The 17,237-nt window shown below is 43.6% G+C and overlaps 1 protein-coding gene across 6 annotated transcripts in view; it reads right to left on the reverse strand.

Moving 5' to 3' along the window:
• B4GALNT4 (beta-1,4-N-acetyl-galactosaminyltransferase 4) overlaps positions 1-17,237 on the reverse strand; it is a 129,300-nt gene that overhangs the window by 97,392 nt on the left and 14,671 nt on the right. For all 6 annotated transcript variants that reach the window (XM_063944735.1, XM_063944734.1, XM_063944736.1 and 3 more), the window contains one exon: positions 16,044-16,111. In XM_063944735.1, coding sequence (XP_063800805.1) covers positions 16,044-16,111 — 68 coding nt within the window. The remainder of the gene's footprint in view (positions 1-16,043; positions 16,112-17,237) is intronic.

Here is a 17,237-nt window from a genome sequence, read left to right on the forward strand (position 1 = left end):
TTCATATTTCCTTTCTTTTTTTAAACTTTTTCATACTTAACGATCCACGTGGACTACGATTGGAACGGTAACCTGTGCTGAGCGCAGCGGAGCGAGGCACCTTGCCCAAAGCATGGCGAGCGAAGCGAGCCATGCGTGGGGACACGGTGCACTAATTGGGGTTCCCGGTCACTCTACGAAGAAAACGACACCAAAAAAACATGAAAAACTCATGTCGACCTTTTGACCTGTCGACCTAGAAACCCTGTCGACCTTCAAACCCTGTCGACCTATAGTGGTCGACCTAAACATTGTCGACCTAGATACTGTCGATCTAATAATCCACACCCCAGAAAAACATTACTAGTGGTAAAATATATTCTGTACATCTCGGTATGCACAGCCTATTATGTAGTAATAACAGTTTTCAATCCATTCACTGCAATAATAAACAATGGTAAATATCAAAGCTGGTTGTAAATGTAAACAGTCCGTAACATGAATCCAAAAACACTAAACAATTAAAACAATAAGTAAATTCAGTCAGTACCCTAAAGAGCGGTATCCCTCATCTCTATGGGTGTGAATCCATGAGCCTGATCCAAGGGGAAAAAGCTTGTAATAGGTTCTGAAGTTTTTTGTTTTGTTTTAATTGCCTGTATATTCTCTTGCTGTTAATCCTGCCTTATCCTATCCCCTTATCGGTGAGGGCTACAGACATACTGGCGAGTTTAACCGTATCTTGGCCTGGACCTGCAGCCAGCCATTTATATGGAAGATGCAGACAGTGATACGTCTTGAAAGAGACGCATCGATCTTGCACTCATGGCTTGTGTCTGGGGAATGGATAAATCAGGGCTAGCCCTGTGACAGCCTCTGCCCAGGGAACGTGTGTGGGCACAGGCAGAACTACATCTCCCAGCAGCCATCTTGCATGCGCATGGCATTTATTCTCATTAAAAGGAGAGCTAGGCACGCCCCCAAGATGTGACGATGATGGCTGGGTATTAGTGAAGCTGACGGGGCTGCACCGCGCCCAATAGTGACACCAGTGGGGCCACGCCCCCTTCCCAGTCAACCACGCCCCATTTTCGATACTGTTCCTGCACCTCGGCACCCTGCCCTGCCCACATCCTAGCGGGAACACTATAGATTAGTGACCTAGGGGGTAATTCAGGTCTGATCACAGCAGCAAATTTGTTAGCTAATGGGCAAACCCATGGGGGTCATTCAGAGTTGATCGCACGTAGCAACTTTTTGCTGCCCATGCGATCAACTACACGCCACCTATGGGGGAGTGCATTTCTGCATAGCAGGGCTGCGAACGCTTGTGCAGCCCTGCTATGCAAAAAAAGTTTCCTGTAAAAGAAGACCAGGGTAAGAGTTACTTTCCCTGTGCGATCGATCCAGCGATGAAGGTCCCGGAATTGACATCAGACATCCGCCCTCCAAACGCCTGGACACGCCTGCGATGGATTCACCACTCCCCGAAAATGGTGAGTTGCCGCCCGGACCCACCTCCTCCTGTCAATCTTCTTGTGGTCGCCGCTGTGACTGCTTCCTTCGCTAGCGGCGTCGCTGTCTGGTGACGGCCACCGCTGGCAACGCCGCGCCTGCGCAATGCGGCCGCCGCGTATGCGCAGTTCCGACCCGATCGCACGAATAACCCCAATGTGCACTGCAGGTGGGGCAGATATAACTTTTGCAGAAAGAGTTAGATTTGGGTGGGTTATATTGTTGCTGTGCAGGGTGAATACTGGCAGCTTTATTTTTACACTGCAATTTACATTTCAGTTTGAACACAAATCTAACTCTCTCTGCACATGTTATATCTGCCTCCCCTGCACTGCACATGGTTTTGCCCATTAGCTAACAAATTTGCTGCTGCGATCAACTCAGAATTACCCCCCATGTGTACAACATAACATACACATCACAATATCAGATGGCACTACTATTTTTGTAAAATTAGTTCTGCTAAGCAATAACAGATATCCACACAAGCGAAGCCACGGGCAAACGTTAGCATATATAGCAACAGTTAGGACATGCCCCTCTCAAACATAGGGCCTAATTCAGACCTGGTCACACGCAGGCAGTTTCTTGCACTGCTGCGACCAGGTAATCGCCGCCTACAGGGGGAGGGGTGTCATCGGCTGGTGAGCTGCACGTTTCTGCACAGCCCAGGACTTACCCAGCCGCTGCAACGATCCGGGCCTTACGTCAGGAATCCTCCTCCCGAACGGCTGGGCACACCTGCGTTTTTCCGGACACTCCCTGGAAATGGTGAGTTGCCGCCCACGAACGCCTTCTGCCTGTCAATCTTCTTGCGATCGCTGGTGCAATCGCTTTCTTCGCTAGTTCTGTCGCTGCTCGGCGATACCTGTCACCAGCGGCCGACGCGCCTGCGCATTGCGGTTCATACGCATGCGCGGTTCAGACCAGATTGACAGCTGCGGAAAAAAGCAGCGTGCTATCAGGTCTGAATGACCCCCATAATCTCTCATTGTAATCTGCCCCACCTGCAGTGCACCATGGTTTTACCACGGTGCAAAGTTACTGCTATGCTTTGCTCCCAACACAGAATCAGCCCTTTACTGTATATATGTCATTTACTATTATAAGTGATAGGTATAAGGAAAAATATTGTACATCGGCAATGCAGGAGTAAGTGAGGGAACTACAGAAAAAAAAAGAACAGAAAGTAGTCAACATTTGGCAAACAACTTCATGTGCGCCTCACTGCCCATACACAAACCAGCGGCAGACAGATACTAACTTGCCAAGGTTAAAATGCTTCATATGACCGCTCCCCACAACAGCAGGGGGAGTGTTAGGGTTAGGCTGCGTCCTGGGAGGGTTAGGGTGCGGGGAGGGGGACTAGGCTTAGGCACCCCCCTCTGAGGGTTAGGCTGCGTACTGGGAGGTTTAGGCAGCGGGGATGGGAGGTTAGGTTTAGGCAGCGGGCAGGGGAGAGGCTATAGCACCCCTTACCCACCCTTGTTGGCTTCTTCGCCATCGGGACCCCGACGTCAGTATTTCGACTGTCGGGATCCCGGCCGCCGGCTTACCATACTGATCCCCCTCATAGCACCGCAGTCATGAGTTTGTTCCCCAGCCAGAACCATATCTGTGTGGAGTTTGCATGTGCTACATGTATTTGCGTGGATTTCCCACCATACTCCAAAAACATACTGTTAGGTTGATTCTGACTAAAATGGACCACACAGTGAAATCTGAATATATTCTGTACAGCGCTGCAAACATAGTGGTGCTTAACAAATTATAATAATAATAATAATAATAATAAAGAGCTGTGTTGGATTATAGCTCTTTGATATATTCCAGTGTTCTCCTCTCAATTTTTTTTAAGCCAGGCAACATTATGAGGTACCTGTGGGTTGGAAAAATGGGGTAGCGGCGGACTGAACCCCATCACAGGAGGTAAGCAACAGCCTATTGTGCACCCTTCCCCTCTCCCATCTGACATCTTACTGTTTGGTGAGCTCCAGCTAGGAGAGGTGAAGGGGGTCAGTCTGCAATGCATGCCTTCAGTACAGGGAGGGCTGTGGATGTGGTGGAGGGGGTGAGCCGGGATCCTCCTTATTGAGGGGGTGGCTCTGTGCAGGGAGCATTTCTGCTGCTCGCGGCGCCCTCTGCTGGCTGGCGCTAGCCTACCGTGCAAGTCAGATTAGCTTTGGTTGCTGGGTGGTGTAAGAAAAGTGCCAAGAGTAGCGTCCATCAAAAAGGTCCTGGGGAGAACGCTGTATTCTGTTGGCTGTGTAAACTGACACTTATCAGAAAACGTAGATGGATACGAATCACGTAACTTATGTCTGCACACTTTGGCCAACAGTTGCCAGCCTTCACCTGTCTAAGGCGACCTAGTGTAAAATCCCGACCCAGAAACTTACAAAATACGGAAAGAGGATTATTACAGCATTTCTGTCATATACACAAATGAGATCATCAGCTGCTTTCTACTCTAATTACCATGAGGAGCTCTACTGAACAATATAATGAGGAGAGGAATGCCAGGGGCACTGGGGGAGAACTGTATTTTTGGAGACTTTCAGGATGGCATTCCAGATCACAGAAAAAAGACTATTCAGGATAATATCTCAAGCATTCCAGATAATAGATCCTGTACTGGTATACCAAAGTCTGTGTTTTACTGAGGTAAATAATATACAATCCTTTAAAATCAAATAATTGCTGTGTGTATTATGTTCCCCTCGGTACCTTCGACTAAAGGGCTCTACACATTTAAAGATCCGCCGCCAAGCTGCCCGACGGCGGATATGGCCGACGGCGACCCGGCGGGGGGCAGTGACGGGGGGAGTGAAGTTACTTCACTCCCCCCGTCGCACGGCTCCATAGAAGTGCAGGCAAATATGGACGAGATCGTCCATATAGGCCTGCATGCACAGCCGACGGGGCACCAGCGATGAACGAGCGCGGGGCCGTGCATCGTTCATCGCTGGTGCCTCCACACTCAAAGATATGAACGGTATCTCATTCATTAATTAACTAGATCGTTCATATCTTTGACGATTATCGGCCAGTGTGTAGGGCCTATAAGGTCTAATGCTGGGTACACACTAGAGGATTTGTTTAACGATGTAGCAGAACAACACATCGTTAAAATCATCCAGTCTGTACGCACTATAGGCCTAAATCAAATTTGTTAGCAGCTGGGCATAACCATGTGCAGTGCAGGTGGGGCAGATATAACATGTGCAGAGAGAGTTAGATTTGGGTGGGGTTTGTTCAATCTGCAATCTAAATTGCAGTGTAAAAATAAAGCAGCCAGTATTTACCCTGGACAGAAACAAAATAACCCACTCAAATCTAACTCTCTCTGCACATGTTATATCTGCCCCCCCCCCTGCAGTGCACATGGTTTTGCCCCTGAATAACCCCCTATGTCGCTGACGATGCACGCTCCCGCGCGTGGTCAGCAATGTCCTCTGCCTGACCTGCATGGTACGACGGACGACATTGTCGGTGAGGCATGGCCACCGCTCCCATCCCGCCGTCGCTGATGTTGTGCTGGTTACACATAGTCTAATGTGTACACAGCTTAACCACCTTATTCAATCCTCAACTCCACCAACTACCTGTACCAATCAACTGTGTGGATCTTGCGGAAGGCAGGGATCTCTCAATTGGGCAGAGTAATGAGGTGAAAAAAAATGAAGGCAAGCAGGATGCCACAGACTGCGAGACAAGCTGGCTACACACCTAAAGATTATCTTTCCAATCAGCCAACAAGTTGATTGGTTTGAATGAAAATCTGATAATGTATTGGAGCAAATGACAATCAGCCGTTAGCTCCCAAACACAAGAAAACTGACAAAAATGGTTGTTCAGACAAGTCTGTCAAATACATTTGAGTTAAACCAATTTGTCTCAACTACTGTGTTTGTCCGCTTTCCGAGTTTGGGAGCAAATGTTTGGTTGGCTGGTTGGAAAGATAAACTTTGGGTGTGTCTCCAGCAGAAGAAGCAGGGTTCCCCACCAGCATAGAGTCGAGATAACAGGTTCATGATGTTGCCAGCAGGGTTTTGTAGCGTGATGGAGCTGAAAGCAACAGCCAGAGCTGCTGCTGTGTGTACAAGAGGGGAGAATGCAGCAGGTGGCGCATAGTGTCTGCAGCACTTGCAACTTTCTCCAGATATTGGGGGTCATTCCGAGTTGATCGTTCGCTGACGTTTTTCGCAGCGAACAAGTTACTACTGCGCATGGGTATGCACCGCAATGCGCAGGCACATTGTACGGGTACAAAGCGGATCGTTGCTGGGCGATGGATTTAACGAAGAATCCATTCGCACAGCTGATTGCAAGGAGATTAACAGGAAGAGTGCGTTTGTGGGTGGCAACTGACTGTTTTCAGGGAGTGTTTGGAAAAACGCAGGTGTGCCCGGGCGTTTGCAGGGCGGGTGTCTGATGTCAATTCTGGGATCAAAAAGACTGAAGTGATCGCAAGGGCTGAGTAAGCCCAGAGCTACTCAGAGACTGCAAAACAAAATTTCGTCCCACTCGGTTGCACACACATTCGCACACTTGCAAAGCGAAAATACACTCCCCCGTCGGCGGCAACTATGCGTTTGTACGGCTGCTAAAAGTAGCTAGCGAGCGATCAACTCGGAATGACCCCCACTGTCATCAGACAAAACCCACGTCTCCTCCAATTCCACATGGCTTTAATGTGTTTGCCCTGGAACTCAGAAATTGGAAAAGCAGGACTGCTTTGAAGTATTGCTCTGGATTAACGAAAGTTTATCAGAATTATGGATAGGGTTGTGATCGCTAGGGAGCTAGCAGATAAACGATGAGCTAGTCATGTACAATGTTAAAAGACATATATATTTTCATTATATTGAATAAAATATTTTCAGGGGGAAAAAAAATAGCAAAGAGAAGAACTAAAAGGTGGAAAACAACAGCAAAGGACACCAACAATTGCAGGACCACTAGAGGGAGAGAATATTACTAAAAAGAAGGATAATTAATGTAGGTTAAGAGTTAAAGTTACAAACTGTGCAAAAGACAATGCATAAAAATAGGGACTTGTTCATAAAATAGGGACTTGCTCATTGTATTTCTATACCCAAACAAAACTATTAGGCAGCTTTCCCGTTTATTCCTTCCTTTAGGATCCCAAATGCCCATCAAAAGCCTCCATTCTCTATTCCATCCAGCTATTAACCATTCTTGGATGAGGGATTACTTCAACAATTGAGCTGGTTAAAGGCAGACATCTGTCACTATCAGTTCCACTCGGCATATGCGCTTAGAAAATGATAAAAATCTGGGTACACAGAAAGCCTCACAGAGGAAATAAACATTGTTACTAGCAGGTCCATACTGTTCAATGTGGGTGAAATCCATCTGTTCTTTATGAGTAATGTTTAGTGCAATTGGGGTATAATCGATAAAGGAGCACAGGTGGTATAATCAATTTCAGGACACAAGTAGTACAGTCAAAAAATCTGCAGACAGAGCAGTAACTAGACTTTTTGGTGCCTTGTGCCTGAGAGAGAATTGGCGCTGCCCCCCCTCCTCGCATTTGTTTGCAATAGGGACATAAGGCGCATGCCTCGTGGGGAATGAGCATGGCAAGATTGATCCCAGAGAAAGCCTGTGCTATGATGCCTCTTCCCATAGACACACATACACATACATACACATTTATAGACCACTTTAAGAACATGGATTTGGACACAAATCCTCTTTATACCACGTATGCACTTAACTTGAGAGCTCGTTGTTATTCAGTTACAATAACCTTTATTTAAAAATTAAAAAAACATTTCAATATACTGCTATACCCAGGATTTAAACCCATAACCTGTTGAATTCTAATCAAACACCCTACTCATTGAGCTATTTGATCCTGCATAAAAACTATGAACACTATATGAAGCTACTGGTAATTTGTAAAAAAAATAAAAATAAAATAAATCAGCATTGCAATTGAGCAGATCTATATAGTGTGCAGCCACACATCCAATCCCTTGCAGCCACACACTACATAGATCTGCTCAGCTGCAATGCTGATTATTTTTTCACAAAGTACAAGGTAAGCTTCAAATAGTTAGAATTTTCTAAGAATTATCTACCTTTCTGTGCAAGGGCAGATAGCTAAATGAATAGATTGTCTGACTGCAATGCCACAGTCAATGGGATGGAAGTCTGGGTATGCCAGCATCTTGAAATGTAATAAAGGACAGTGTGCCTGAATAACAAATAAATCTCAAGCTGAGTTCATGAGTGTTGTACAATAATAATAATAATAATAATAATAATACTTTATTGTCATCAATGGTTCAAGAAAAAACATGAACAATCAACAAAACTAAAAAGCAAGCATATACAAAAACCATAGAGACAGAAAGAGCACTTCTCAGACCAAAACACTTCCAATTATCTTAATTTTGTCCTGTTTAACATATTTGGGAGAAAAACTACCCTTTAACCGGTTAGTCCGACAAAGAATAGAACGATAACGCCTATTAGATGGCAGCACAGAAAACATCCCCATATTTGGATGAGATAAATCTCCCAAGATACTTTTCACCTTAGAGAGAAGCATTTTTTCATAAACATCCTGGATACAGGGCAAACTAATTCCAATAATTCTACTCGCAGTTTTTACCACTCTCTGAGGAGACTTACATTCTGCAGCGGTGCAGGTACCAAACCACACCATAATTCCTTATGTGAGGACACTCTCTAAAACAGCCGAATAAAAATTAACCAAGATCTCCTTACAGTAGGTATTAGCAACATTGGCAACAGAACCGGTCAGAGTAGGAGACAGGGGTTGTCAGGAGATGCTGGGCTTCAAAAAGGGGGGAATCTGCAAGTGAAAGTAATTAAAACTGATAATTGACAAGTGCCGCCAACAGCGCCCCCTACCCTGCAGCGCTATGTTCGGTGCCCGCTCCGCACACACCTAGTTACGTCCCTGTCTGCAGATCTAACTAATGGCCCATACACACGGTGAGATTCGGGCTATGCCAGATTCTCACTATGCGACAGGGGCTAGGTCGGCACATAGCACTCATTATGTGCTTGCAATACTGACTATGTGCAATTTTGGCTAAGTGTCAATTTTGACTATCTCTTCTATAGAGATGGTCAAAATTGACTTGCCTGCACAGTCTATTCTTGCGATGCCGACCGCGCGGGACCGCGCATCGGCATCGAATCGGGATCGCAAGGTGACTTTCACCTTGCGATCTGCACTAACTTTTCTTACGATTTTGACTCTATAGTCAAAATCGTAAGAAAAAAATCTCACAGTGTGTACACACCATAACTTTCTCCATTAAGGATCTCCATTCCAAATATTCAATTTGCAATACAAAATCAGAACAATCTGTGAACTTCCCTTTAAAACCCTTCACAGGCTCTCGTTAAGGCTGCTATCCCATTAATATTTCTGCCTCTACACAATACACTGGGCAGTTCCTCTTGCGCATAACATCACTCAGTTATAAAGTGGATTTGTAACAAAATGAGTCATGGTAAAACATACTTGGAGATAATGAACAGATTACAGATTCATATTAAATTACTGAAAACATAACAGTTTATATACAGTCGGAACCAGTTCCAGCATTCTGCATACAGCCGCATATTACCGGATGATCTGTACAAGGTCATGATAATAATCAGCACATGATACTGCACACATCCGCCTGGTGTCAAAGCACCGTCAGTGTACATGAACATATATTTTACCTATGCTCTGCTCTCACTCCATCTGTATGACTTAGATAATCAGACTAAGAGGATTTCCCGATTGTAAATAATACCTGGACAAGGGCAAGAGAAGCAGACAGAGGCGGAAACAACATCGCACTATTAAGAAGTGCAGGGAGGGGGTCAGGCAAGACAACGGCACTGCATATTCTGCAGTACTTATCAGAGGGAAAATATACTCCGATCTCACCAATCATGGATCCTAATGATCTGAACACAGCTGCACATGCCAAGGCAAACAGGGGGCCGGATGACCTATATCTCTGGAGCAACTTTCTCAATGTAAGTAAAGGGAATCAGAAGGAGGGGACAAATACAGTGAACTCTGACTTCATTGAGAATGATGTTCATTTTGTGGACTTAAGTATACAAGGAATGAGCACCAACCCAACCCAAATAGCATTGTCTCTGAAACAAGATGAAAAATGCTTTGTGCTGTGGACAGCAGGCAATGATTTGGAACAAAGTGATGGGGTTGCAATGGCAGCACTGGGCACAGCTGGTTTCAACTTAGAGTCATGTAATACGTTAATACTGGATATAGATTCTGTTAAAGAGGTGCATGGTGACCTTTTTCCTGTAAGAGCAGAGACCATGGAGTCTACAGAGAGAGATGACGTCAACACAGAGCAAAGTGATTTATTGTTAGATGGCGAATCATGGGAGCAGATGGCAAGTGACATCAACAAAGATCAAGGGGACTCCAAAATCAGCATCAAAAGGAATTCCAGTGATTCATCGACATTAAGTGCGTGTTCCCTGGATCCAGACACTTTTGACCCAAGTCTGGTAAAGAATGATTCATTTATATTGGGTGTAGAGGAGATAGAGCCAGAAGTGGGCACTGATGGGATACATTTGTGGTCCTGTGAGTCGTCATCCCCAGAGTACATGGAATCAGTCGATCTTGAAAATGCAGACATCAGTTTGGTGCCAGTTGAATCACTGCAGCTCTCCTTGGTAAACAACAACTCTCTAATCCTGGGTGCAACTGGTGCAGGATCTACTTTACATTCACCAAACTTTAGTGTGGCAGGCACAGACTGGCACCTGGGTTCGGTGCCTGTCAAGTGTTTGGAACTGGGTGCAGTGAATGTTGCATCACTAACATTGGGCACCGTTGGAATTAATGTGATCCCCATGGTAGCAGCAGGCATAACAGATACAAACAGCATAGGGTTGGTGCCGGGGAAAGCTCACAATTTGGAGACATTAAGCGCAGATTCTGTGACACCAGCCACAACCTCAGCAGATTCTGTGAACTTTGATTCCATAAGCCCAGAAGGGGTGAGAGAACGCTGGCACCCTCTAGAAGATCGTCTGCGTGTGCTAGGAGAATCCCTAGCAGCACTAGACAGTAAGCTAGAAGGGTTTGCCCCACGCCTCCAGGAAGTGGAAACCCTGGTCAGTGATGTGGAGTGCTCACTCACTCAACATGCAATGCGCATCTATGACATTACCAACGAAAACGCTGCCTTGGCACAACGCATCCTGCTGCTTGAGGAGCAACTGAGAGGGGAGAAGCAGCAGCATTTGTTGGAGAAAAGTGCTGAACAGGAAACCTAAAAATAGACTTACGTGAACATATATTCCAGCAGATAAAGAAAGAGAATGGACAGACAATGCCGGTATACACAGATAGATTAGGGATGACATCACTGCCCAACAGTGTTCCTGCCATGTGAATGAAAGACCCCATTGTCAACAGGTTAACCATCCCGTCGCAGCACAGCCAGGATCTGCCCCTGTATTCAACAGACAGCCCCTGAGTATGTAAAAACCTTTCTTGAAACGGCTTAATTTAAAATGACATTATACTTCATAACGTTTAGACATATAGCTTGGCAGGAGTAAAGACATTCTTACTGACAGTACATGTACTCATTCTCAATGCATTGCTGCTGCAAAATAGTGGTTTAAATCCACCTCTGCAAAGGATTACTGTGAATTACTTGTCACATTGGGAAAGAAACATGGCTATTCTCACACATGCACATAATATGCAGATAAAACATGGCCAACTAAGAGGAATATTTATTTTGAAACCATAGTCCCCAAGGCATCCTAAAGTTCCAAGTTTTAAGGATAACAATACTAGTGCACACATGGTATAACCAAAGTGATTGAGATACTAATTAAGTCACCTGTGCTTAAGGATAGACATCCTTAAAACCTGGACTGTAAAGGTGCCTTGAGGACGGATTTTGGTAATCAATGTTCTATAAAGGTGGGTACACACTGGCCGATATATCGGCCGTTCTATTGAATGGCCGATATATTGCGGGTCCGTCGGCCAGTGTGTACGGGCGATATGTCTGTGTACTCTGTCGTTCACAGGCATATCCCGTCAGCCCCGCAACACAACCAACGGCCAATATATCTACTGATATATTGGCGCATCGCTGTGTGTGTGTAAGGGCAACCAGCCGCCCGCCCGTACACATGCTGCGGCGGCTGGCGGTGATTGACAGCTGAACTGGGCGGGCGTGTTCATGACGTCAGTCCCCGACGGATTGGGCAGTGTGTATGCACAGCACACTGACCGATCCGTCAATAAATATATCTGCCGATCAATTGATATGCAGATATATCTATCAGTGTGTACCCACCTTTAGACACACACATCTCCCTTCATTTTTATAGGGACCTTCAACTGCCTGAGGTATTTGAAAGCCTTTTTTCTGGTTAGTTGTCGTTAACAACCAGTAACTTCAGCATACCAGTAGGGTTTCATCACCAACGTCAGGGAGTAATTAGGTTTTAAATTATAACCGTCAACGTTTTATAAGTAGTGGAGTCAGCCTTCAAGGAAAATAACACGCTGTACTTTTAGGCAGAGAAATGTTCCGTGTAAACACAGTACAAACATAACTGCTAGCAAAATCAGTCTGTTCATTTCATCCACTTTGGTCCGGATAGAGGATTTGGTAGATGGGAAGTTTTTGGAAAGATTAAAAATCCATATATCACAAGAAGAATATATTATACAAAAATACCCACTAGTAGTGCCTGTGTTCTTTGATATGGTAACAGAACTCCATATGTACGGTAAAATACTTAACACAAAGTACATTCATATATCCCTACTCGCTGACAGTAAAATCCCTGGTGCGACTTCAGCTTAATCACAGGGGTAATGCATCCGCTACTGTGAAACAGCAGTATAAGACAAAGCACAGAGCATTTGAGTGGCTGCACAAAGCAGAAAGCAAAGGGCCAAGTTTCAAAGGATTCAAAAGTAACTTCTATTGCCTTTGTATTTCCCCGTAGGGTGTGCGATTCATCGCTATCAATCATGCAAAGATATACACATTTAAATAAACACGGACACATAGCACACAATTATAAATGTGTATAAAACAGAGTTACCAGCTGCAGGGGTGCCGCAACAGACCCAGTAACTGATTGAATAGGCACATATATGGGAAGTCTGTATTTGCCAGTATGATGTGGGGTATTAGAAAAAATAAATAAAATAACCACTTCATGTTTCTTTCATACACTGCATCCCAGGATTACTATAACACCGTGGCAGGGCGATCCGGTCTCTAGATTGACAGTAACTAGGTCGGCCACTATTGGTCGACAGTAACTAGGTCAAAAGGGCAACATAAGGGTTTTTTCTTCTTAATTTTTTAAAACTTTTTCATACTTTACGATCCACATGGACTACGAATGGGAATAGTAACCTGTGCCGAGCACAATGGCAGCGGAGCGAGGCACCTTGCCCACGAGCCATGCGAGTGGACATGGTGCACTAGTTGGGGTTCCTGGTCATTGTACGGAGAAAACGACACCAAAAAAACATTAAAAACTCATGTTGACCTTTTGACCTGTCGACCTTGCATACCACACCGGTGGTAGGTGCTGCTGTAAATGCTGCTTTTCATTGAGTAACCGTAGTCAGGGAAGGAAGTATACAGTTAGCTGCTTGCATTAAACTGCTATGTAGTTAGAATATACAAGTGACATACACGGTCGAGTCACATTATTATGACATGAAGTACGTCACATGTCATGCAATATCTTGGCAGGTATATAGGGTGTGTGATAGGCCGCTTGCACACATATCACTCATTGCTGTCATCGGTAAAAGGGGCGATTTATCAGAGTTGCAAAAAAGGATGATTATCGGGTTTCAGGCCAAAGGTGGCAGTATTTCTGAAACAGCGCAGTTTGTGAACTGTTGGCGTGCTGCTGTGGTGAAGGTAAATTGTGACTTGACAAATGGCACCACTGCGAATAACCGACATGGAAACTGCTGAGCACCACGTGCCACTGATGTGAGAGGTGAATATCGGCTACAAAGGCGCATGAGAGCTGACCGACACGCTACAGTGGAGCGGGTAACTGTCAAACAGAACCTGGGGGCTACCAGAAGTGCGCAGACGTAATGTATTTGTGAACGTCAATTGAACGGCCAACATATTGGCCAGTGTGTACCCAGCATTACTCTAATTTCTCAATCACAGCCTGTAAAATGATAGTTAGGAGCGTATTGGCTGGTACTTTATCTCTTTCCACTTAGTCACTCTCCAAGGCTAAATAATCTCACCCATTATGAGAAGTGTTATTGTTCCAGTAAAATAGAACATATGTAGAAATTAGTAAATGTTGCATATCTTACATGACTCATTTTGAAAGTCTTCTGTGGTGAAAAGTATAAATGTCACTGAAGGTAAAACAAAAGAAGTCGCTCGTACAAGCAACTTGTGTTAGTATAAAGGAGTAATATAGCTTTTACTTTAAAATAATTAGGTATAACTACAGAATTCTAGGACGTCTATAAAAAAAAAAAAAAAAAAAAAAAAAAGGAGGTTGACCTGCAGTCCCCACTTATTATATAATGATGGGGCTCCTCTGTGACCCCTCATCCATCTCATGGTCTGCCTCACATTTGTTTACAGTTGCAACTTAAAAAATGGTATGCTATACCAGTACTCACAGGATAGTGTTCTGCAAAATGCTTCCATTTATATATGAATGGTAGATGCTTAACAATTTCAGTTTTAATGAGTACATTTGTATTTATTATATAATGGGGGAAAATAATAACTATATATAAGCCACTCGGAGCATAATGCACAAACCTCTAGGTCAAAGGTTCTCAAACTCGGTCCTCAGGACCCCACACAGTGCATGTTTTGCAGATAACCCAGCAGGAGCATAGGTGTATTAATTACTCACTGAAACATTTTAAAAGGTCCACAGGTGGAGCAAATTATTTCACTTGTGATTCTGAGGAGACCTGCAAAACAAGCACTGTGTGGGGTCCTGAGGACCGAGTTTGAGAACCTGTGTTCTAGGTAGCAACAGTAAATGAAGCGATTTCTTGTATGTAAACTTTACAATTTTAAACTGGACTCTAAAAAATACAATGTTTCTCCAAATACACAAGATTATTATAATGTAATGTAATAGATAGATAGATAGATAGATAGATAGATAGATAGATAGATAGATAGATAGATATATATATATCTATCTATCTATCAGCACCTGAAAACCACTGCTGCTACAGAAACCAAAAACGTGCACATTCTAAAACACTTTGTGAAAGTGAAAACAAATAATAAATATTGCTCTTACAACACTGTGGATTAGGATTTATTTCTATGGGGGGTATCCAATTAGCCGCACAGCCCATTGTCACAGCAAAAAATTGGAAAATGCAGCTTTTTTCCCCAACCCGCAATATAGCAGCTATACAATTACTTGTATGTGATAATTCTCCATAGGGTTTATCACAAATTTCTCTTCACATACTCTGAGCAGCAGGTGAAAAGTTGGGGAAAATCACTATTGTTGGGTAAAAATCTTGGGACTTGGTTCAGACCCGCTTGGACACTGTCCCTTAATGACTAATTAGATATTTTCAAGTTTTTCATTAGCCAATAATAAGGTGTCAGTTTTGGGGTGAAAGTGCAAAGTGATGGAAATTGGGGTACAAGGCATGGGACAGGTGTGTTATGAGTGGGACAAGTGTTTTTAGGCTTGCAGGTGGAAGTAATTGGTTATTTTTGCAAGGTTTTTTAAAAGTGCCTTTATTTGACCGAAATATATACTTTTTATATACAAATATATACAAATTTAATGAGAACATTTATTTTCCACAAAATCTCTTGCTTTTATAATTTTTCAAGTGTTTTTAAAAAATACATGTTGCAGCCATTTAACACATTTTAAAGACCCAAAAATCTTTTTATTATGCCCTCTAATATACGTCTATATTTTTATCCTATGTCACTTTGGCATTTTTCCAGGTCACCTGTTTTTGCGATATTCTAATAGGATAGGTCGAAAAACGGAAGCGCGCGATAAGGTTTTTCGGGCGATAGGTGCGATAACTTTACCTGCGATTGAGTATCACGTTATCATGGCTAATTGTGTACCCCCTTTGTTGTAATCAAAAAAAAATCTCACAGAAAAAGATATATACATTAGTGTAATACTGCAAACATCAAAAACACCTAGGGACATATTTACTAAGGTGCGAGTTTATAGCCCATAACAACCAATCAGATTCCAGATACTATCTTCTAGAAGGTGCTAGATAAATGATAAGTGGAATCTGATTGGTTGCTATGGGCACGTTAGTGTATAATATAGGAAAAAGGTGTTTTCTTTAACATTTATTTACTTATTTATATAGTGATGCTTTGATGACCTTATAGCAAGCCTGAAGTGCACATTCATAATATTATTGATACATTTTTCACAATCTAAGTTTGGAAAGTATATTTTGATCATATGCTTCCAACAACACGCACACATAGGAGTGTCTACCTTACCTGTAAGGCTTGGACACTTGAGAGCTATACTTTGTAAATTCCCCCGGAGCTGTCCATTCGGATCCAACCTAAAACGTACAGAAAATAAAATTTTAGCTTGCGAGTTTAGATTTACTTATTACCAGTTATTTATATAGCGCACACATATTCCACAGCGCTTTACAGAGAATATTTGCCATTCACATCAGTCCCTGCTCCAGTGGAGCTTACAAACAATTCCCTACCACATGTACACAAACAATTCCCTACCACATGTGCACAAGCATTTACGCTCGGGTTAATTTAGTACTTAGTACTGCAGCCCCCCAGGTAAAGTCCAACACCCCGATCAGTGTCAGTAAAGCCAGATGCAGTCCCTGACTGCACTGGCTTCACTGTGACTGGCAGTGACTTCCTATTGGAAGTCCTTCAGTGCATCCGGAAAGTATTCACAGCGCTTCACTTTTTCCATATTTTGTTATGTTATGGCCTTATTCCCAAATTCCCTCAAAATTCTACACACAATACCCCATAATGACAACATGAAAAAAGTTTTTTTTTTAGATTTTTGCAGATTTATTAAAAATAAAATAACTAAGAAATTACATGTACATAAGTATTCACAGACTTTGCCATGAAGCGCAAAATTGAGCTCAGGTGCATCCTGTTTCCACTGATCATTCAGCTTAATTGGAGTTCACCTGTGGTAAATTGAGTTGAGTGGACATGATTTGGAAAGGCACACACCTGTCTATATAATGTCCCACACTTGACAGTGCATGTCTGAGCACAAACCAAGCATGAAGTCAAATGAATTGTCTGTAGACCTCCGAGACAGGATTGTCTCGAGGCACAAATCTGGGGAAGGGTACAGAAAAATATCTGCTGCTTTGAAGGTCCCAATGAGCATAGTGGTCTCCATCATCAGTAAATGGAAGAAGTTCGGAACCACAAGTACTCTTCTAGAGCTGGCCGACCGTCTAAACTGAGCGATCGGGGGAGAAGGGCCCTATTCAGGGAGGTGACCAAGAACCTGATGGTCACTCTGTCAGAGCTACAGCATTCCTCTGTAGAGAGAGGAGAACCTTCCAGAAAGACAACCATCTCTGCAGCAATCCACCAATCAGGCCTGTGTGGTAGACTGGCCAGATGGAAGCCTCTCCTTAGTAAAAAGCACATGGCAGCCAGCCTGGAGTTTGCCAAAATGCACCTGAA

The sequence above is a fragment of the Pseudophryne corroboree genome, chromosome 11, assembly GCF_028390025.1.
Source record: "Pseudophryne corroboree isolate aPseCor3 chromosome 11, aPseCor3.hap2, whole genome shotgun sequence".
NCBI classification, from domain to species: Eukaryota; Metazoa; Chordata; class Amphibia; order Anura; family Myobatrachidae; genus Pseudophryne; species Pseudophryne corroboree.